Source organism: Mirounga leonina, unplaced genomic scaffold (genome assembly GCF_011800145.1).
Source record: "Mirounga leonina isolate KUSES-001 unplaced genomic scaffold, KU_Mleo_1.0 Mir_92, whole genome shotgun sequence".
Lineage (NCBI taxonomy): Eukaryota > Metazoa > Chordata > Mammalia > Carnivora > Phocidae > Mirounga > Mirounga leonina.
In genome coordinates this window covers 18480154-18503727 of record NW_023270852.1, presented here as the reverse complement: position 1 = coordinate 18503727, position 23574 = coordinate 18480154, and the positions used below count along the sequence as shown (strand labels likewise).

Below are 23574 nucleotides of genomic sequence, written 5' to 3'. Positions count from 1 at the left end.
TTTCTCCATATAATAATGTATTTTGACCTTTTTCATCTCTTGATTAAAATTTGTGTCCCAAACTGTTCCATGCTCCTTGCTAGAAGGGAAATAATTCAAGTGTACAAGGAAAGTAAGAGCCATAGTTTAGAGATCATCCCCTGGTGCCAGGCACTGTGCTGGGCGCTCTGTGGACGTGATGTCCAGCCCTTCACAACAGACATGCAGGGCAGACATTTCCATGTGGGGAAACTGAGGCTGGGTGAGCTGAAGACATTTGCCCAGTGTCAGCAGTGGGATCAGCAGGAGAGCTAGGGTTAGAATGGAATGGGTGTTTGAAAAAAAGAAGCCAGAGTATAAAATTGCCTGGAATCTTAAAACAACCAGACCCCTTTGGATGAAGGATTTGTAAGCAGCTTCAAGGTGTGATCATCTCTTCAGGCACTGTCGGTCCCATGAAAAATGATCGTGGATTGCAATACAGATCACTGATAGATGCCACCTGGAAGGAGAAATTGCAGGAGAGCGGAGAACAAAGCTCTCTGCCCTCCCTCCTCCTCCCCATCTCCCATTGCTGGAATGGAGAGCTCCCGTAAAGCCTTAGAATTCGGTCACCCTTCAGACTATCTCTAAACCACGTTTCTTGTGATAAGAGATAAGAGAGAAATTGACCTTTAAAAATCCTGTGTTGCAAGGGGCAGATAGAGATTTTGGAAGCCTTTTCAAAGAAGGCACAGAGTTTATTATCGCAAATGACAAAAACTTCTCCCAGATGTGTACGGGGGCGGGGGGGAGGCACACCCCCCATCCCCAGGGCCGCCCTGGGTGCTGCTCACGGGCTGCTGTAAGGCTGTTCTGCAGCCGCAGTAAGACAGGCTTGGCTGCTGGGCTGTGGGGCCCAGGCAGCAGCTAAGCCCACAGGGAGAGAGATGGACGGGTTACACACTGTCCACGGGCCCGTGAGTGTGAGGACCATGCAAACAACTGCAACACAAAGAATTTGCTCGTCCATGAATTTCCCAGACCTGTTCCCATCTCTACTTTTCTCTCCCCAAAGCTACTTTTTCCTCTTAACATACCTCTTCTCAAGTCTGTCACCTCTGCCTACGAAAACGGAAGCATGGAAGTCTCCCTTACTGCAGGCAGCCACATGCCCCATATCAGGCTACCGGGTGCTGCCTTTGAAAACAGAGGGATTTGCACGAAAGCCTGTCTCGTAAACTGCACCTTTGATAAGAATTTTGTGGGCCCCACTCATTTTTGAAACAGGGGCTTCCTTTAATAATGATCATCTCTATTAGCAGAGGTTTAGCCCACATTTACTACTTCGCAAATATTTGCTGAGTCAATGATGAGGGAGCGTCCACCCAGGAAGGCCTAGGTGGACAGAATTGTTGGCCTGGCGTTGTCACTCTGTCCTGTGAAGCGTACCCATGAGCCATTCCACGATCCCAGCACTTTCATGAGAGCCCCGCTTGTGTGAAGTGGCTCCATTTCAGAGAACGCCAATCTTCAAGTCTCCTGGGTCTCCACTTCTGACTTACCGGTGTGTCTCTCAGGCCATCTTTGTCTGGTTCAGTTCTTCAAAGCCAGGCTGTATCCAGAAAGAGCTGCCCTGAAATGTGTGTGGGAGGGAGCCAGGACAGGTCCATTGTGAGGATGCCTGTCCAAGGGAAGCACCCGGCCAAGGAGCTAACAGGGACTCTTGTTTACCAAGCACAGACTTAGGTGCTGGTCATCATGCCAAGTGCTCACATCCGTGATCTCACCTAATCCCCCCAGCCCAGCTGTGAGGCACGTCTGATTGTGCCCTTTGTAGTTGGGCCAAATTGGAGCTTAGAGCCCTTGCTGAGACTTTCATTTCCAGCAGAATGGCCAACTAGATCACAAAGGGCCTCTGATCCCAGGAAACAACGATTTGTTTTTAAAATTGATGGCTTAATTTGTTTTTGTTTTTTTTAAGATTTTTTTTTTAATTTATTTTTTGACAGAGAGAGACACAGCAAGAGAGGGAACACAAGCAGGGGGAGTGGGAGAGGGAGAAGCAGGCTTCCTGTGGAGCAGGGAGCCCGATGCGGAGCTCGATCCTAGGATCCTGGGATCATGACCTGAGCCGAAGGCAGACGCTTAACGACTGAGCCACCCAGGCACCCCAGCTTAATTTGTTTTTAAAAAAGGAAAGAAAATAGGAGTGTGGAGAAACCTGATTTCAGAAGCAAGGATGAAGCCAGAAGCTAGAGGAGGCACAGGGATACTGAGATGAGCTCCATGTCTGGGGAAGGAGAGAGAAAACCAACATTAGAGTGGGGGGAGGGGGAGTGAGTGCTGTGATGGAGTTCACCCAGGGAGCTGGAAGGGCACGGAAGAGAGGTATTTCAGCAAGACTCATAAATTCATGTTTTCCACTTAAGAAATAGTTCCCAGTGGGGCACCTGGGTGGTTCAGTCATTAAGCGTCTGCCTTTGGCTCAGGTCATGATCCCAGGGTCCAGGGATCGAGCCCCGCATCAGGCTCCCTGCTCGGCAGGAAGCCTGCTTCTCCCTCTCCCACTCCCCTGCTTGTGTTCCCTCTCTTGCTGTGTCTCTCTCTGTCAAATAAATAAATAAAATCTTAAAAAAAAAAAAAACACAAAAAAGAAATAGTTCCCAAAAGTCTCTTCAGGACTCAAAGAACCTTTCATACTTCAGAAAGAACTGGGCTCAGATTCCAAGTCAGCTCCTTCTCTGACTACACAAACTTGACCAAGTTACTCTACCACTTTGAGCCTACAGTTCCTTCTCTCTAAAATGAGGGTGACGGGGAGCCTGGGCCGCTCAGTTAATTGAGCATCCAACTCTCGATTTCGGCTCCAGACATGATCTCAGGGTCATGAGATCAAGCTCCGCGTCGGGCTCCACGCTCAGCACGGAGTCTGCTTGGGATTCTCTCTCTCTCTCTCAAGTAAGTAAATAAATCTTTTTTAAAAATAAAATAAATAACATGTGGGTGATGGTGACAACAGCGGCTACTTCACTGAGCTGGGAAGATTCAACGATGCCTTCCTTGAAAGCATTCTTTGCCAAGCATTTAGCACAATGCCTGTGGTCATCATCATCATCATTTAATATAATATTAACAATAATAACAATAATTCCTGGCTAACCTTCCCCCAGGACTAGAGAACAGGGAGCAGTGCTTCCAAGATGCCACAGAGCAAAGTGTTTATAAAGAGGTAGAAGACTGGCTTCCAGGGTCTGCTTCAGTGGTAAACAAGAGCAGGCAATAGCTAATAAAATTTCAAATTAGCCATGACTTTTCACAGCCCTTCAATTGTGCTTGCTGATTTAATGGTCAACGTCCCTGCTCGCTGGGATTGAATAATGGAGCATTTCTGCGGAGTTATGGATGCGGCAGCTGAATCTGTCAGGCTAACATCAATAGCAGAATGCAAATAACCCATAGCTTGGGCTGTAATTATGTGTTTAAGCCACGTCTGACAGGGGCAGCACGAGAACGTGTGATGGAGCCGCCATCCGCCGGAGGAGACAGGTGCTTCGCTAGGCAGTTAGTGGGCGTATCTGGGCTCTGGTACAGGAGCCACGAGTTAGGACCCGGGACCATGCTGGGGTCAGAGGAGGCCTTTCCTCCACATCTCAAGATGAATCTGGGAGGTGAGCAGACCAAGGACAAATGGCCCTACACTTTGGTGAGCCATGGTGTAGACTCAGGGACAGGAAGGGGGGCCACCTCTTAGGAAGTACTTACTGTGTACCCAGTACTCTGCTAGATTGGGGGACATATACTATGTTTTGTATTTATGTCACAAATACTTATGTGACACTTTTATAATCCCCTTGTAAGACACATGGGGAACGGGGGCCAGAGAGTTTAAGTAACTTGCCCCCAAGTAGTAAGTTTCAGAGCCAGGGTTTGACCCCAGACAATCTGGGTTCTGGAGTCCAGGCTGGTGATGCTGCGCTACCCTCAGGGCAGTCATGAAGTCTGGGATGCCATGCAGAAGTAGGCAAGAAAGACAAGGGATTTTTGTCCCCAGTTCACTAAGGGAAAAAGAACTGGATTTCAGGGAGGTCAGGTAGCTTACCGGAGGCCACAATACATCTGAGGCTAGTAAGGAGGCTTGGGGGACCGCCTGTGTGGATGGGGCGCGTATCTGGCTCGGGCTGTGCTGTGCTCTGGTGGGCGGAATCTGTATCGTAAACCCTGGGAGATAGAAGCGAGGGAGGCATGTCAGTGATGAGGAGACTGGGGCTCAGAGAGTGAGAGCAGGCATCCGTCCACGGGCATGCTTAGGGGCAGTTCTGGGACCTGAGCTGCAGCCTGAGTCTCATGATGCTCCCACCATACCACACTGTTGAGCTGAAGTGAACGAAGATAGTGGTTTTCTGGCTTTCGTGGACTGTCATTTGGTTTCATCCCCTGATGCATTTGTCAATTCATTCAATTCTCATTCGTGTAGTTACTTCACAACCATGTTTTAAACTCCTGAACTAAGAGCTGGGGACACAACAGAGGTAACCAGAACAGGATCTAGGTCTCCAGGATGGTGGGGTGCCCAGCTAATAAGCAAGAGAGGCAGAATTTGAACCCAGAGGAACACATGCCCTTAGACTGCTCTCTGCAACAAAGCAAACAGACTGTCACCCTGGGCTGTTTCTGTCCCCCACTCCTGCCTCTTATTGCTCATAACCCTTAAATTTCCCTCCAAACCACCCACTTCTCCCCACCTCCACTGTTCCTGCTCTGATCTCTTGTGCCCCGTGCAACCTCAGAGACGCCCTCGCTGCCCGCCGCAGGGCCCCCAGCTTCCACTCTGGGCCACCTTCAGTACCCCCTCCTGGTTACAGGAGAGCTTCTTTCAGTGATGCAGATCAGACGATGTCCCCCAGGCTTTCAACCTTCCAGGAGCTCCCACCGTCCCCGTCCTGGGGGTGGTAGGCAAACTCCCTAAGCTGGCCCACGTCCCCGATACTTCTGCTTCCACCAGCATCAACAGTCTCTTCTTGGGCTCGTCCCTCATCTTCTGAGTTGAGCTGAGCAGCTCAGATGTTCAGTATGTTCTCCCACCCCTGGGCCCTCATAGAATTCCTTCTGTCTCTTCGAAAAGAAACAGAAACACCTTATCCCCACCTGTCCCCCTGTACACGGGCTTGTCCGTCTCCCTGACTAGATGAGTGGGCTAGGAGCAGATCTGAAGCCCCTGGATCTCCCTGCAAAGCCCTTGGCTTATGTCAGGTCCTTAATCAAGTGTCTCAGTGAGTGGAAAATAGAGACGTGAACGAAGGCATTGTGGACAGATGCGGCTGGTAGACTGTAGTGGTATGAACTTAATGCTCTGTCACCCCTGCAGATGGCTTGCTGGACTGCATGGACCCTGACTGTTGCCTCCAGCCCCTCTGCCATGTCAACCCGCTGTGCCTGGGCTCCCCTGACCCTCTGGACATCATCCAGGAGACACAGGCCCCCACGTCCCAGCAGAACCTGCACTCCTTCTACGACCGCATCAAGTTCCTTGTGGGCAGGGACAGCACGCACATCATTCCCGGGGAGAACCCCTTTGATGGAGGGTGAGTCCCCTGGGCCCCAGCCCCTGCCGTGGCTGTCTGCGTGAGAACTGAATCACCTCTTGGGCCACCGTTGGGGTGGTGGGGGTGGGAAGGAAGCCAGAAGGGTGGGCATTGAAGGCTCTCAATGGAATGTCACGGGAGGCAGAGAAGCAGCCTCAGGTGCCCACACTTAGAAAACTGCTATCCCAGGCATTTGGAATTTTAATGAGCCAAGTTGTGTTGTTCCCGCTGGGTGATAGATGGAGAGAGTGAGAAATCAAAGGTCCAAGGGGAATCTTGGATCAATACCCTCTTTGCAGTCAGCTCTTACTGATTCTGCCGTCTCCAGACTAGCGGAAATGCTTTAACACTGTTCACCCTCAGAGCCGATGTCCAGAAGACGGTGGGGGGTGGGGTGTAGCGGCTGGCCCCCCAGGCCGTCTGCCTGTGCATTCTTTTTTTTTTTTAAAGATTTTATTTATTTATTTGAGACGGAGAGAATGAGAGAGAGAGAGCACATGAGAGGGGGGAGGGTCAGAGGCAGAAGCAGGCTCCCCGCCGAGCAGGGAGCCCAATGCGGGACTCGATCCAGGGACTCCAGGATCATGACCTGAGCCGAAGGCAGTCGCTTAACCAACTGAGCCACCCAGGCGCCCCTGCCTGTGCATTCTTTCGCAAGTGTTCAGTTGTGTCTGTCACCCACTGGACAGTTGTTCACTGAGGTCCACTCTGTGCGAGGTCCTGTGCTGGAATCACAGAGGTGAATAGGACACGTCCCTGCTCATGGGTCACTCCCAGTCCACTAAGGGGACAAAAAAAAGACCTCCAGGGTGATCCACCAGAACTGTGCCCTCAGGGTACTCTGGGACCGTTGAGGAGGTGCTCCTGCGGAGGGGAAAACCATGACTTAAGGACAGAGTCTTAAAGATGAGAAATGATTGGCTTGGCCAGGGAGGGGAGAGTGTTGCCAGGAAAGAGAACAGCTTGTACAAAGACCAGGGGCTGGAAAGCGCACGGGGCCAGCAAAAGGCCGCTCTCTATTCTCCGCTCCCCCGACTGGGCTCTCGACCCAGGCATAGCATCCGAGAGTGACCTGTAATAATTTCTTTTGAATGTCTTCCAGTGTAGGGATGCCTCTTACATGCAGAGCTTTCTCTAAAGCCAGCACAGTTCAGTTCAGCAGTTACAGATTTTGTCCCTTCTGTGTCCATGACTTCTGTGCCAGAGAGTTCCTGGCCCACGGGGACAACGGGCTTGTGGTGAGGGGTGGGAAGGATGAAGGCCATCCTCAAGTTCTGTTTGAAGGGGGAGATCAGCAGGGCTCAGGCATCACTTGGGCCTGAGAAACGCAGGAGTCTCTCGCTCAGATGCCTTGGGAGATGGTGTTGCCTTCACCAGGTTGGGGATCCGAGAGCAGCAGGATGGTTGGGAGCCAGGTGATGACCTCCCCCCCTGCACAGTAAGGGCAAGGAAGGGAGATTTTGTAGGTCAAGAGCTATTCTGGAGCTCACATGGAGGTCAGAGGTGTTGATTTGGGAGCCTTCAACAAGCAAGCAGGAGTCAAAACCAGGAGCACACAACAGTTCGCTTGAGGCGAATGTGTGAGGGGGGGGAAGGGCAGGGGCTGCAGAAGGAGCCGCCCTGGGAGGCGAGGCATAACTGGGGATCCAAGGAGAAGGCTCCCCTGTTGGGGCGGGATGGAGCCCGGGTTCGGGCTTCACACCACAGGACTGTGGGGTCCAGAGCACCTGCCTCCCACTGCCCCCATCCCTCCTCACAAGGAGCAAGGACAGGACAGAGAGAGTGAAATGGGGGAGTACTCTGAGCCCAGTGGGCGGGGTGTAACAGGAGTGCATAAAATCATTCAAACTTTAACCTTTTCAGAGATGAAAGTGCTTTGTAGTCCAAATCTTTCAACTCACCTCAAGAACCTTGAGAACCGCAGAGGTTAAATGACCTTCCCAAATTCACAGGCTAGTCAAGTGGCTGAGCCAGGAGCAGAACTAGAGAGAAGAAAAACCTATTCGTTTATCTTGGTCAGAAATGCTGCTTTTGTCTCTGGGTAGGAAGCTTCCTGCTCTTTTATTCAATTGTGTGACTTTGTATATGCTTGTGGGCCTTCTCATGGCCTATGTTCTTTTAATCAACTGGAGATAGGCATATTATTCCCACCAAGGGTAATATTCCTGGCTCAGCCTTTCTTTACTGGGCCCATTATGGGATCTGATCAGGGTTCTGGCTGGTTGCCTGCCAGTGGGCAGGACCCTTACCGTGCCATCCTGATCGGTGCCAGCAGGGACCACGCCCCCTGCATGTCTTCTGGTGACCCACCAAAGCCTGCTGCTTACATGCCGCAGACCCCTGGGGACCCACACAGGCTTTCGCCACTGTGGCTCCAGCGGGTCTGACTTGCAGGGAACTTGAGAAAGCTGTACCAGGAGAAAGGAACCTTTCGACAGAAGGGGAGAGCATAGGCCTCGGAGTCAGGCCAACTTGTGTTTCCAATTCTGGCTCTGTCACTACCAGGTACATGGCTCTGGACAAGTGGCTTAATATAACACATATGTAAATGTCCATCAACCCTCTAAACTGAGTCCTCCAGGAAAGGACTGCATCTTACTCATTTTAGCACTTAGTAGATGCTCAAAACAAACATGCGTACATATTGCCTTAAACAATGAAGAAATGGAAGGAAGGGAGGGAGGGAGGGAGGGAGGGAGGATGGATGGATACATTATCTATTTTACTTAATTTTATACTGAGGATTCAGAGTCAAGGGAGGTTAAATCATCTGCTAAAAATCATATTACAGATGAGTAGCAGAGGCAGGAGGAGAAGTCAGCTCCCAGATCATTGTTTATGTATCTGTCACCTTCAGTTAAACTACAGATGCTTTGAAAGCAGAGACTGTTCATCTCTCCAAACCTATCACACTTAGGGCAAGGCCTGGAATATGGTATTCACTCTACAAATAAATGGATAACAGAAGCTTCTAAATGTTACTGTAAAAATTCCTTTCACCTAAAATGTGCCCAAACCATTATATCCCTGCTCCTTGCTCATCTAGATTTGGAAGAAACAGCGGTCTATCACTACTCAGTATCCCCAAACAGATTTTTATGTTAAAAAAAAAAAAAAGCCCAAGTGACCAGAAACCTGGAAACATGAGGCATCAAATGCTTTTCTCATTAGACTGCCCAAGGGGTATCCTCTGTCTTGATCTGGGTCTGCAAACCAGTGCTTATTTACGTAGCTGGGATGAAGTGGAACACCTTACCAGGTTTGGGTTGTGGCCTGCCTTCCTATCGTACGAAGGAATGTGGCTTCACAGAAAGTGCCCAGAGTTTGAATTTTGGATTTACCTCCCACCAGCACTGTGTGACCTCAGAGGAAAGGATTAAACCTTTGTGCATGGGCCTCCAATTACAAATGGGCAGTAATAATGACTATTTCATGAATGCCATTGAAAGGGTTAACTGAAATAAAGCACCTAGCACAGGGCTTGGTACTTAGGTGTCAGTAAATGGTAGCATTTACGGCAGCGGCATGGCCTAGTGAAAATAACACAAGCTTTGGAATCAGATAACTGGACTTATTTTTTTTTAATTTAATTTAATTTTATTTAAATTCAGTTAGTTAACATATAGTGTATTATTAGTTTCAAGGGTAGAGGTCAGTGATTCATCAGCTGCATGTGACACCCAGTGCTCATTACATCACATGCCCTTCTTAATGCGTGACACACAGTTACCCCATCCCCCCCCCCCCCCCCCTCAGCAACTCTCAGTTTGTTTCCTAAGATAAAGAGTCTCTTATGTTTTGCCTCCCTCTCTGGTTTCATCTTGTTTTATTTTTCCCTCCCTTCCCCTATGATCCTCTGTTTTGTTTCTTAAGTCCCACATATGAGCAAGATCATATGGTATTTGTCTTTCTCTGATTGACTTCTTTCATTTAGCATAATACCCTCTTGTTCCATCCACGTTGTTGCAAATGGCAAGATGTCATTTTTGATGGCTGAGTAATATTCCATTGTATATAAATGCCACATCTTCTTTATCCATTTATCTCAGACAACTGGATTTAAAGTCTTTTGCATCCACTTTCTGCCTGTGTGACCTTGGGAAATTTCCTTAACCTCTCTGAGCTCCAATTTCTTCATCTGTAAGAGTGGGGTAACAATGTCTACTTTGCAGAGTTGCCATGAGAATTAAATGAAAAAAACAAAGTACCTAAAGTCATCACCTAGTACTGGCCACACCAAAAATGTTTGCTAATTCTATGATGACGATTATGATGATGGAGAAGAAGATGATGATGACGATGGTGATGGTGACGTTGTTAAAAAGAACTTCTAACTCTTTTAATTGGAAGTGCAACTTGATAGTAACGTGTCCTCCAGGGAAGTCCAGCAGCCACCGAGAGAAGAGAGAGCTTTAGACTGTTGAATTCTTATTTGAGGAAAGGAAAAAGCAGCATTGTGCCAGCCAGCTGTCAGCTGGGGTCCTTGTTAGGGAGGAATGGCACTCCTCCAGAGAGTGGGGTTTCTGATGAGCAGGCAGACCTGACTTGGTGCCTGTGCCTGACAGAAAAACCCACATTCTCCTGCACCCCATATGCTGTAGCACAACTCGTATGGTCTGCACAGGAGTCCATTTAACAGGCCTCACGATGCCAGCTGTCACCCAGGGACACGGCAGCATTTCTGAGCCCAGCGAGGATGGGCAGCCCCAGAGGTGCCTTCCTGCACGCCGCAGGCTCCCAGCTGTGTGTCTGACTCAGGGAGGCCTGACCACAGGGCTGGGATGAAGAAGCAAGAGGCTCTCAGGTCCACCAATGACACCAGGAATTCTATGGAGAGCTTCTTATGCTTCTGTGCAGCACCCCAGCTGGCGCCCAAGGTCCTGGAGCGGGGGTGGCTCTCAGAGAAGGAGGGGCAGCAGGGCTTCAGGATGTGAGGGCCCCTGCCAAGCATGGTAGGCTCTAGGCTGGGCTGGACTCCTTGGAGGAGAGCACAGAGCTTGACTCCAAACTGAAGCAGAAGGACTGCCCGAAGGACTTGGAGTAAGGAAGGCCTCCCTTGGGAACCCTGCCTGGCTCATCTGTGTCCCTAGAGCCCAGCACAATGCCTGGTCCAGAGCAGGTGTTTCATACAGTAGCATCTCTGTCTGACATTCTGCCCCTGCCGTCCTCAACTCCATGTAAGTGGTAGGATGTGAGTGGCTTCTGCTGATCTAACACAGGTCTAAAGTAAGAGGGGACAGAGCAGACAGGAGAACCACCATCACCAGATTAAGTGGCTTGAATACCGTCTTTCCTTCCCAGCCTAGAAGCCCAGACCCCATCTGCTCAGTGGAATACCTGTCCCTCACCTGGAGTCATGGGAAAAATATAATGTATGGTGCCCTCTGAGTGGGAAGGAAGGGGCCACTCGGGTCTGTAGGTGGCAGATGGATCCCCAACTGACCATCCATAAAAGGAGGATGGATAACAGGACCCAGACTATAAAGCTTGGGATCAGACAGTTGGGAAAGAGAGGGAAGCATGAGACATTTCCTCCTCAGAGACCACTCAAGGCCACTATGTCCCTATGATACAATTTTGGTTGCATCTCTTCTCTTGGGAAGGACGGGCTGGACATAGGGCAGACAGATCCCTTCAGCAAATAGTTGTGGATCGCCAATGCCAGATCGTAGGAAGAGGTTCTGACAAAAGAACCATCCCTGAGTTATTTGAATATTAGTTCAGTGTAGGTTTGAGGACACTATGGGTGAGAGAAATGTGATGTTGTCAAGTCTTTCTGGGCCCCTGTAAGCCTAACAGCTTATCAACTCACTCAGATGAGAAAGTTGGGTGTGGACAGATTGCTATGAGAGTCAGCTGATGGGGGCGCCTGGGTGGCTCAGTCGGTTGGGCATCTGCCTTCAGTCGGTTGGGCATCTGCCTTCAGCTCGGGCATGGTCCCAGGATCCTGGGATCCAGCCCCGCATCAAGGTCCTTGCTCAGTGGGGAGTCTGCTTCTCCCTCTGCCCCTCCACCCTGCTTGTGCCCTCTCTCATTATCTCTCTCTCTCTCTCTCAAATAAATAAGTAAAATCTTAAAAAAAAAAAAAAAAAAAAGTCAGCTGATGGGACACACTGAGCCCAAAGAGAAAAGACCTGAGGAGTCGGGACTTTAGAAAAAGGATGGGGGATGGGTGACCAGAGCACTCATCCCAAAGGAGGCAGAGGATCATATGCTGTGGAGAGGGTCAGATCCTCTGTAGAGCAGAGACTGGCCAGGCTCTGAGGGGGTACAGAGCTGCCACACAACTCTCTTTGGTACATACTGCTCCATGCAAGAAGATATGCATCCATAGCCCCTTACCTTGAGGGCTCTTCATGTGTCCCATCCTTTGTTAGTCATTGAATCCCTAGTGCCAAGCAGAGAGGTTGACACAGACTAAGCCACACGGATGGCAGAATGAATCAGCGAGTCAGCCAATCAGCCAGAGCTGAGTGCCTGAAGAGAGGTAGAGACAAAGCATCCCAAGAATTCAAAAGTATGGCCATCACCCCTTAGGGGCTGCATCTGGCACCTGTTTGTGTCTCTAGCACCCACCACAGGCCTGGCCCAGAGGAGCCAACAGTATATGTTTGTTTTTGAAAATGAGCGAGTGAGCCAACAAGGGAACTTTCACTGAATGAAGACTTCCGGCGGGGCACAGCCTTTGGCCTGAGACAAAGATTTCAGTGAGGATAGTGGGCCATTAAAACATTATTTATCCTTATATGTATATATATATATGTATATATTTAACCTTATGCTTCTGGTCCCAACAACCCATTAGTGCATCATGGAATCAATGTCGTGAGTCGCAACTATTTTTTTTAAAAAGAAGTAAATTTAAATGGAATGGGATACAATGGAATGGAACGTATCAGTGCAGCTCCGTGAAAAGGATAGGTACTGCGCGAAACGTGGTCGGTTGTGTGCATGCTCGTGTACACGTACTACTGATAAGCTCCATTGCTTAGTGTTGGCTTCAGTTGAACAAGACTTAAAAATGAACGGAGCACTGGGTGTTATACGCAAACAATGAATCATGGAACACTACATCAAATAAATAGATAGATACATAAGATAGATAGATGATAGATAGATAGATAGATAGATGATAGATAGATGATAGGTAGATAGATAGATGATAGATTGATAGATAGATGATAGATAATAGATAGATGGTAGATAGATAGATGATAGATAGATGATAGATAATAGATAGATGGTAGATAGATAGATGATAGATAGATGATAGAGACATACATACATACATACATACATACATGCATGCCTTCTAGACTGAGGAACTGGCAAGACTTTCCGGGATAATCGGAGAATTGAGAGAATTTTAATGTAGATGGAGCATAATTATGGTGCTACTGTTTTCCAAGTCAAAAGTCAAGAGCCATGCTCTAACATTTGAAATCAAGATGGTCTCAGGAAGTCTGGGGTACATGATCCTGGTGTGCAGAGGGGGCCTGCAGGACGGGGGAGAACACGGGGGACCATGCGGCCAGACAGGTGGGTTTGGGGCAGGAACCGAGAAAGATCCGTCCCTCGCCTGTTCACTAACCAGATCAGAGTTGGTTGTCTCAGTTAGGACTTAAAACTGGCTGTAAAGAGAAATGAAGTCACCTTGATGCCATGCCAGTCATTCAGAATTTCCTTCAGATCCTTTTATAAAGACACGAAGTTTCCAGGAATTTTGAAAGCAAGGGTTTCCAAGAGGAAAAAAATAATTGAAGGGGTGGGGGAAGGTCACATATGCGCTTCAGTCTTTCATCAGCGCCCTGCAGATGTAGAGCCATATGTGCGTATCGGTGGCACAGTGCTTACAGAAGGGCATTTGCATGCCACCCCACCTGCACCCCCAGCCCCAGACCTCGGAGAGTCCTCAGAGAGGCTGAGCGGTAGAGACCATCTAATGGAGCTCAAATAAACACCAGCTTCCTGACAGCTGGCCTCTGAGTGAATTTATTATTGAATTACACTCCTGCGTTTCAGAACAAGCTGAGCTGACAGGCTACCCCATCAGTTTAAGAAAAGGGGGGTAAGGAGAAAGACAATGATAAATTACCCTGGCAGAAGATGGAAGAAGGTAAAGATCCTGCTTCCTCCAAAATGTCAGCCATTATATATTATTCATGTTGGTTTTTAAAAAATCCCTCCCCACATTGAAATGAATGTTTATGATGATAAAGCAACTAGGTGAATTTAATTCAGGATGCAGGCAGCAACTTCTCACATCATCCTGATGAGCAGCTAACAACTCCTCTTCTACCACTTGATCATCCCTTTATTGATTTCAAAGCCGAATTATGATCTCTGTTTGCTTGGTAGCTTGAGCCTGTTCCTAGCTGTCCATCACGGGCAGCTTTAGCAGAGGATGCTGTGCTGAAGCGGAAACCACTTGGGGTTTACGGGGAGAGGGCCTGCGTTCAAGTCCTTGGGCAAATGAGAGCAGATGACCTTGGGTGAACAAGGCTCCATGTCCTCATCTGTAATGTGGGGCTACCAATTCCCTCCCTGCGGGTTGTTTGGAAGATTAAATGAGATAAAATACCCAAAAGCCTGCTGGCTGGCACGTAGTACACATTCAGTAATAACACCTACCATTAACCGAGGATGATCCATGCATCAGCATTGTTTGAAATGCTTTGTAGGTTACTACTAAGTAGTAGTAACACCTTTACCTCTCCCCCCAAACCATATGACATAGGGACTTCATCACCCTTCTTGTACAGACGGGAAACTGAGGCACAGAGAAGTTAAGTAACCTGGCCAAAGACACAGGGCTTGTAAAGTGGCAGAGTCAGCATTTTTTAAAAATATTTTTAAAAGATTTATTTGTTTATTTTAGAGAGCAAGCATGCAGGAGCAGGGGGAGGGGCAGAGGGAGAGGGAGAAAGAGAAGCAGAGTCCCGGCTAAGCACGGAGCCCCAACACAGGGCTCGATCCCACTGCGCTGAGATCAGGACCTGAGCTGAAATCAAGGGTCAGACTGACAGAACCACCCAGCTGCCCCAGCAGAGCCAGCATTTGAAGCTGAACCAATTGCACCCAGAGCCCCTGTGCCGAGTCTCTGTTCTCCACTTGGTCCTCCATATTCCCATCTGTCCGCATCTTCAGTTTGGAAGTCTGTACAGCATGATGCTGCTACAACTCCACAACCCCAGCTGGTCCTGACTTTCTGTCTAATTCTGTCTGACATGATGTAAAGCTAATGTGCAGTAGGTCTTAGCACTTCCGAGCGCAGCCTCAGAGGCAGGTAGCCTGGGCTTGCATCCTAGCCCCACGCTTTGCTGGCTCTTGTGACCTTGGACAAGTCTCCCTCTGTGCCTCGTTTTTGCCATCTGCCGTATGAGGATAATAATCCACACCTCATGGGGATGCCTGAGGATGAAATGAGATGTAAAACACTTACGTGTTAGGGCAGTACGCTTTCAGTAAGTGTTAGTAGCCCCTGTCACTAATAGCAAGAGTTAGCATGAGCATTAGCAAGGACCTTAGTATTTGTATAGGTTTTCGTGTCACTACGAGAGCCAGGAGAAGAACAAGAATCTGATTAGCCAGAAGCTTTAGTGCTGTTACGGAATTGATGCAGATGTCCCAACACCATGGCAGGCAGAGGTGAATGGACCTTGAGGTCATCAGCTCTTTGTGGCAGAAGAGGGAACTTTGACGTCAGAGAAAGCTCTTGGCTCAGCAAAGGAGTAGCAGGACCCTCCTGCGTCCTGGAGAACCCGGGCTCCTGAGTGAGGGCTCTCTCAAGCAGTAATTCCCATGTTTGTGAGTCAGGGACTTATCCGACCCTGATAAATTTCAAGCAGTGAGAAGTAAAAATACTGGAAAGCCAAGCATCGCATTACTAATCCTGGCCTCAATGAAGTGCTTCGGGTCAGGACTCACCAAACAGCTCTGCAGTGAGTCTAACCAGCTCTCCAGTCTGATCCTGGAAGCGTCAAGAATTGGCTCTAAGTGAACCCTGCGGTGACTGGGCTGTGATGTGGAGAGATGCTACCTCTGGACAGTGTTGGCAAAAGAAAGAGATGTGCCCGTGTGCCTTCCCTGCCTCCGACTTCTCCTCCCACCCCTGCAGGGCCCTGTGGGTCCAACCTGCAGGCCTCTAGAACCAACTCCAATCTGAAGAGAAGGCTTCGAGCAGCCCCAGCTGCTCAGTCTCAGGTCCTTCAACTGCTCTGTTGTCTGACCAGTGGCTCGCCAGCTCTGCCAAATGGGTTTCTGCCTTGTCCCAGAATCCCAACCACACTTTTTGTGCCCCAGTTCTTGAGGTAAGCAAGTCAGTACCCCTGCCACCCAGGGACTCAAGCCTTGCCTTCTCTTGCCAGGTTCTCACCCCTGCCACATCTGATTCTGGAGCTCTATCCCTGCTCTGCTCAGGAGCCTGGGCATTATTACCTGGTAACACATGGGACATCCACATCCAGGCTGCCTGCCCCTGTCCAGTCCTCCTGCCCTGTCCCTTGTATGAGCTGGACTTTCTGCCGGCCCCTTTCTGCATCTCTGCTCAGCATTGTCCCCATCTCAGGAAGTGGGTCTCATTGTGGTCCATCCTTGTCTCCCCTTTCTGGGCAAAGCAAGAGAAGTCTCCCTTTTCCAGGTAAAAGCAGGACCCATCCTGTGCTCTGACAGGAAGATAGGACACGCAGTCACGGAATGGACTTGTATCCTGAGAGACTGTATCTGGAGTCACGTTTTAGCAGAGCTGTCTCGAGTTTTTCTAACAGCACAAACCATCTCCTGAGAATTCTTCTCAGAAGCAGGCCTCTGGCTACATAGCACAGAGAACAGCCTATCTGGACATGTCACACACCTTCCATGTCCATGTCCCCAGTGTTCCCAAGCCACGTCCCAGGCAGGAGCCTTGCCCCTCCAAAATAATCTCTACTGACCAACCACTCTCAGTCCTGCTTCTCCTTTGCCACAACCAATGGATTCATTTCTCTGACATATAATGAATAGCCAAGGGCTCTGTTCTTGTGTGCACCTTTGTCGGCCAGCAGAAAATATTCCAGAGGGTTCAGTGGGAGATGACTCAGCCTAAAGCATCAGCATTCAGCAGCCAGGTTGCCCACAGGCTTGGGTGATCTGACCTGTGGCCTGGGAGCTCATGCTCCCTGAGTATCTGAAGGACTCAACAGCCACGTGAAGCTAGGAGGTCACAGAATGGTGGCTTCTAGCGCTGCAGCCAGTCCACCCTGAGGGCCCAGGAGACGCTAGTAGCTGCTGGGCCATCTTATCACTAGATGCCCCCAGGTGGTGTCAAAAGTAATTTAACAGCCCTGTCAGCACCCCAGCTTTGATGTGTGTTGGGGGGATCCCCACCCAGCTCCAGAGATCACATACACTCACTTATAAATGAGGGGGTTGGATTCAGTCACCCCCAGGCCCCTTCTAGCTTAAAAATTAAACTTCTCCCATTAGTCTGAAGAAGAGCGTGGATTTTTCTTTCCATCTCCCCAGATATCTACAAAACAGTCTGAGAGAAGCTTTTTCTGAATGAACGGGAGTACTTCCCTGTGAGTTTATTCCATATCCCAGCAAGTGATCTGGAAGCCTCTGGTAGAGTCTAAACTGAACCCCATTCCAGTCGGAAGAACAAAAGTGAGGGTGCGTGGGCAGAGCCTGGAGCTCGGCTGTAAGAGTAGGAATGTTTGTATGTCATACTGGCGTGACGTGGCAGGCAGCCCCCCTTTTTATCCCATACTAGTTCTACTTCTAGATACAAGGATTTTTTTTTATTCTTATGTTAATCCCCATACATTACATCATTAGTTCTAGATGAAGTGTTCCATGATTCATTGTTTGTGCATAATACCCAGTGCTCCATGCAGAATGTGCCCTCCTCAATACCCACCACCAGGCTAACCCATCCTCCCACCCCCCTCCCCTCTAGAACCCTCAGTTTGTTTTTCAGAGTCCATCGTCTCTCATGGTTCGTCCACCCCTCCGATTTCCCCCGCTTCATTCTTCCCCTCCCGCTACCTTCTTCTTCTTCTTTTTTTTTCTTAACATATATTGCATTATTTGTTTCAGAGGTACAGATCTGAGATTCAACAGTCTTGCACAATTCACAGCGCTTACCAGAGCACATACCCTCCCCAGTGTCTATCACCCAGTCACCCAATCCCTCCCACCCCACCCCCCACTCCAACAACACTCAGTTTGTTTCCTGCGATTAAGAATTCCTCATATCAGTGAGATCATATGATACATGTCTTTCTCTGTTTGACTTATTTCACTCAACATAATACCCTCCAGTTCCATCCACGTCGTTGCAAATGGCAAGATCTCATTCCTTTTGATGGCTGCATAATATTCCATTGTATATATATACCACATCTTCTTTATCCATTCATCTGTCGATGGACATCTTGGCTCTTTCCACAGTTTGGCTATTGTGGACATTGCTGCTATAAACATCGGGGTGCACGTACCCCTTCGGATCCCTACTTTTGTATCTTTGGGGTAAATACCCAGTAGTGCAATTGCTGGATCGTATGGTAGCTCTATTTCCAACTTTTTGAGGAACCTCCATACTGTTTTCCAGAGTGGATGCACCAGCTTGCATTCCCACCAACAGTGTAGGAGGGTTCCCCTTTCTCCGCATCCCCGCCAACATCTGTCGTTTCCTGACTTGTTAATTTTAGCCATTCTGACTGGTGTGAGGTGGTATCTCATTGAGGTTTTGATTTGGATTTCCCTGATGCTGAGCAATATTGAGCACTTTTTCATGTGTCTGGTGGCCATTTGGATGTCTTCTTTGGAAAAATGTCTGTTCATGTCTTCTGCGATACAAGGATTTTTTTAAAAGTCAAATTATATTCATTCCAGAATGTGAGCTGCTCAGACAAGGGGATTGTATCTCATTTATTGTTAGTTATTTAACTGCTTAGAATATAATAGGAAATAAAACAGAAACAGCAGGCACTGCCCTCCTGTAGTTTCCATAAGCAAATAAGAAAATGGATGAATAAATATCTTCCCTAGTGCCCAGCACTGTGTGTAATACACAGTCGGTGCTTGATTAAAGTTCCAGTAACTGAAACCTATTCTCATTTACCAGACCTCTGTTCGCGTTTCTCTTCCCTCAACCCATATATATCTGTTTTTCACTTTGGGCTCATTGAAATAACTATATTCATTTTAAATCTGCTTTCATCATTTTCTTCCATTCATTTATGTGATATTCATTGATTTCTTTCCTCAACATTTACTGAATGCATCCTATGGACCTAGTCCTGTGCTGAGCACCGGAGTTACAAAGGTGTAAAGAACATGGTTCTTACCCTCAACGAACTCGCACTCTAGAAGAGGAGAGGAGACATTTGAACTAATGAATACACTTTAGTGGGATAAGTATATTGTGCTGTGGCCACCAAAGGAGGGAGTGACTTCTTTGTACAAGGGAAATCAAGAAGAGCCTCACTGAGAGGCAGGCCCTAAAGGAGAGGTTAATAGGAATGAGAAAGACATTCAAGGCAGGTGAACTAGCTGAGACAAAGGCAGAGAGGCATGGAAATACATGCCCAGACAAGGATATGAGAAGTAATTTAACATGGCAGTAACACAAGATATGAGAATGGAAAAATGGGATGTAGCCTGCAGAGGCCAGCAGGGGCCAGATCCTGAAGGGTCTTCTGTGCCAAGCTGAAGAGTTTGGACATTATCTGGAGACAGTGGGGTACTGCAGAAATGACTTATATAGCACAGTCCCTGGTGATATGGTAAAAGGACAGTGGTAAAGTTTGGACAGTTGGAGAGCTCTTAGATTTGCAAGGCACCTCAAGAGAAGATCTGGTCCGATTCTCTGCCCTCCAGTAAGTCAGGAACGTTAAAAGTTAAGTGACTAGATCCAATTCTGTTGGTTTGGACCTAATGTCATTGAAAAAAACAGGAAGAGCTTTGAAATAAGTTAAAAAGAATGAAGCACAACTAGAAGTTGACTTTTGAATATAATAATATAGAGCATATTCAAGATTATTTCATAAAAAGAAATCACAAACACACACCATTGTAACTGTAGTGCAGGGCAGTGGTCCCAAAGTGGGTGCTCAGGGTGGTCCATGAGGTACAAGGAGAAAATATTAGAGCATCTATATTCACTTTTATCTTAAAAAAATAAGAAAGAACGAATGTTTTATTCATGTGGAACACTGGGTTTTCACTGATTTGCTCCCTTGGTCCCAAAGTTAGTTGGTAACAAGGTGCTCTTAGAGAGACAGTGGACCTTTTTGCTGGTTTAATTCTAGTGTATTACAACATGACTACAGTGTGTGTGTGTGTGTGTGTGTGTGTGTGTGTAAAATCTAGTTTTAACTAAACTTGGGTATAAAGTGGTCCAGTGCCATCAAAAGATTCTTGTAAAGTAGCTACAGATCAAAGACAATACAGTGTGAGTCCAAGCAAACAAAACAATGGCAGAGCTGGTACCTCTAGTACAGAGTCTTCGTCAACTCCTCTATGAAGTTAAAACCAATAATGATCATTTTCATCCGATCTAACACAAAAGGTAACCAAGATTCAAAATTTTCAAGAATCTAAAAATAGCTAATGCAAAGATTCAACATTAGCCAGAAGACTATTTGAAATAGAGGCTCACCTCAGAGATACTGCTGGTTCGTTTCCAGACCACTGCAATAGAGCGAATATTACGCTAAAGGAAGTCAAGTGAATGTTTGGGTTTCCCAGCACATATAAAAGTTATGTTTACATTATATTGTAGACTATTAAGTGTGCAATGTAATTATGTCTGAAAAACGATGTATATACCTTAATTTAAAAATACTCTATTGCTAAAGAATGCTAACCATCATCGGCGCTTTCAGTGAATCATAATTTTTTTGCTGATCAAGGGTCTTACTTCGATGTTGATGGCTGCTGACTGATCAGGTGGTGGTCGCTGAAGGCTGGGGCGGCTCTGGCAGTTTATTAAAATAAGGCAAGAATGAAGTTTGCTGCACTGATTGACTCTTCCTTTCATGAACAGTTTCTCTGTAACATGTGACGCTGTTTGATAAGCATTATACCCTCAATAGAACTTCTTTCAAAATTGGAGTCAGTCCTCTCAAACTTGCCACTGCTTTATTAACTTGGTTTATGTAATATTCTAAATCCTTCGTGTCATTTCAACCATCTTCACAGCATCTTCACCAGATGGAGTAGATTCCATCTCAAGAAACCACTTTTGTTGCTCATCCATGAGAAGTAACTGCTCATCCTTTCAAGTTTTATCATGAGGTTGTGGCAGTTCAGTCCCATCTTCAGGCTCCACTTGTAATTCTAGTTCTCTTGCTGTTTCCACCACATCCACAGTTACTGCCTCCACTCAAGTCTTGGACCCCTCACAGTCACCCATGAGGGTTGGAATCCACTCTTCCAAACTCCTGTTCATGTTGATATTTTGACCTCTTGCCATAAATCACAAGTATTCTTCATGACATTTAGAACAATGAATCCTTTCCAGAAGGTTTTCAATTTACATTGTCCAGACCCCAAGAGAATTGCTATCTATGGCAACTATAGCCTTATGAAACATATTTCTTAAATAATGAGACTTGAAAGTGGAAATGACTCCTCGATCCATGGGCTGCAGGATGGATGTTGTATTAGCAGGCATGAAAACAACATTCATCTTGTACATCTCCATGAGAGCTCTCAGGTGACCGGGTGCACTGTCAATGAGCAGTGATATTTTGAAAGGAATCTGGTTTTCTGAGCAGTAGGTCTCAATAGAGGGTTTAAAATATTCAATAAACCATGTTGTAAACAGATGTGCTGTCTTCCAGGCTTTGATATTCCATTCATGGAGCATAGGCAGAGTCGATTTAGCATAATTCTTAAGGGCCCTAGGATTTTTGGAATGGTAAATGAGCACTGGCTTCAACTTAGTCACCGGTTACATTAGCCCCTAACAAGAGAGTCACCTGTCCTTTGAAGCTTTGAAGCCAGGCACTGACTTCTCCTCTCTAGCTATGGAAGTCCTAGATGGCATCTTCTTCCAGTAGAAAGCTGTTTCATCTACATAGAAAAGCTATTGTTTAGTGTAGCCACCATCATGGTTTATCTCAGCTAGATCTCCTGGATAACTTGCTGCAGCTTCTACATCAGCACTTGCTGCGTCACCTTGTACTTTTATGTTATGGCGACAGCTTCTTTCCCTCTGCAAGCTTCATACTTTTCTTCTGCAGCTTCCTCATGCCTCCCAGACTGCATAGAATTGATGAGAGTCAGGGCCTTGCTCTGACCACTCAGACTTTCTCCATACCCGCAGTAAGGCTGCTGTGCTTCTCATTCGTGCATTCACTGGGGTAGCACTTTTAATTTCCTTCAAGAACTTCTCCTTTGCTAACTTGGCTAACTCTTGCAAGAGGCCTAGCTTCCAGCCTGCCTCAGCTTTCGCGACAGCCTTTCTCACTGAGTTTAATCATTTCTAGCTTTTGATTTAAACTGCTGGAACGCTTAGGAGCCATCATAGGGTTATTAATGGGCCTAATTTCAATACTGTCGTGTCTCAGCAAGCAGGGAAGTCTGAGAAAAAGGAAGGAGACCAGGGAACAGCTGGCGGAGCGGTCAGAGCACGTGCATTTACCAATTAAGGTCACCATCTTATGTGGGCACAGTTCGTGGCACCCCAAAACAATGACAGTAGTAATATCAAAGTTCACTGATCACAGATCATCAGAACAAATATAATAATGATGAAAAAGTTTGAAATGTTGCAAGAATTACCAAAATGTGACACAGAGAGACATGAAGTAAACAAATGCTGTTGGAAAAATGGCGCCAGTTAGACCTGCTTGACACCAGGTCACCACCACCCTTCAATTTGCAGACATGCAGTATCTGTGGAGCACGAGAAAACCAAGTATGCCTGTGTGCATTTTTATCCATTAAACCTTGCACCAAATGCATGTTATTCTTTCCGGTGTTAGCTAATGATGGCAGCACATGTGTACAAGTCGTTCATAAATAGAAATAGATCCAAAGAGCCTGCTCAGACACGTGAACTCTGATTGTGAAGGCAGCGCAAACAAATTGAGATTCTCCACTACTTAGGTGTGTATCTGTGCCAGAGGGTAAGTAGTTTGAGAGGTGAAATGACTTTGCTGAGCTCTCATGGATGATAAATGACAGGTCCTTAATTTGAATCCTGGCTTTCCAGCAGCTGGAGAGAATGGGCAAGTCCATTCCCTGTCGAGACTTTATTTCCTCACCTTCACAATGAGAAGTAGGAAAGTTTAGAAAGGAAGGGCCCCTCTAGCATGTCGTGACCCAGTGGGTTCCCAAGAATACGTGTATAGATGAAAGACGTCAGGCTAGAAAAGCTGACTAAGGAAACTGAGGCAGCTCACTGAGATGGAGAGCTGGAAAGAAAGGACAGGGGACCAGCTGGTGTGGCCAGGCTGGAAGGAAGGTCCTGGAGGCCACGGCGGGGACAGGATCAGGCTTTGATAGGAACCCCCTTGCTGGGCGTAGTTTGACGGGCCATGGAGTGGGACTTCTCATGTGGGCCCAAGTGAGGTTCTTACAAGATGTTGAATAAAGTCTAGTAGATGCTGGAAAGATCCCCAGTCAATCAGCATGAGTTAGCTGAAAACAGTTTAAGGATCCGTGTAAGTCAGGCATACAAAATCTATTTAACGTATGTAATGCAAAGGAGTGATTTGCATAAACAAGAGTGGCACAGAGTAACCAATACTTTAAATCGGAGAAAAGCGAAGGTTCCTTTTTGCCACCTAGATCCCAATGATTATTCCATTCTCCTGAATACCAGTTTCAGTAGCTGTTTTCAGTTAATAACTAAAAAGTTAAGGGGCACCTGGGTGGCTCAGTCAGTTAAGCCGCTGCCTTCAGCTCAGGTCATGATCCCAGGGTCCTGGGATCGAGCCCCGCATCGGGCTCCCTGCTCAGCGGGGAGTCTGCTTCTCCCTCTCCCTCTGCCTGCCTCTCTGCCTACTTGTTCTCTCTCTCTCTCTCTCTGTCAAATAAA

General features: G+C 47.4%; 1 protein-coding gene across 1 annotated transcript in view; it reads left to right on the top strand.

Annotated features, from left to right (window-relative positions):
* Window positions 1-23574, top strand: part of TENM4 (teneurin transmembrane protein 4) — a 713747-nt gene that overhangs the window by 616351 nt on the left and 73822 nt on the right. Inside the window, 1 exon segment of the mRNA XM_034995151.1 lies at window positions 5327-5543. Coding sequence (XP_034851042.1) covers window positions 5327-5543 — 217 coding nt within the window.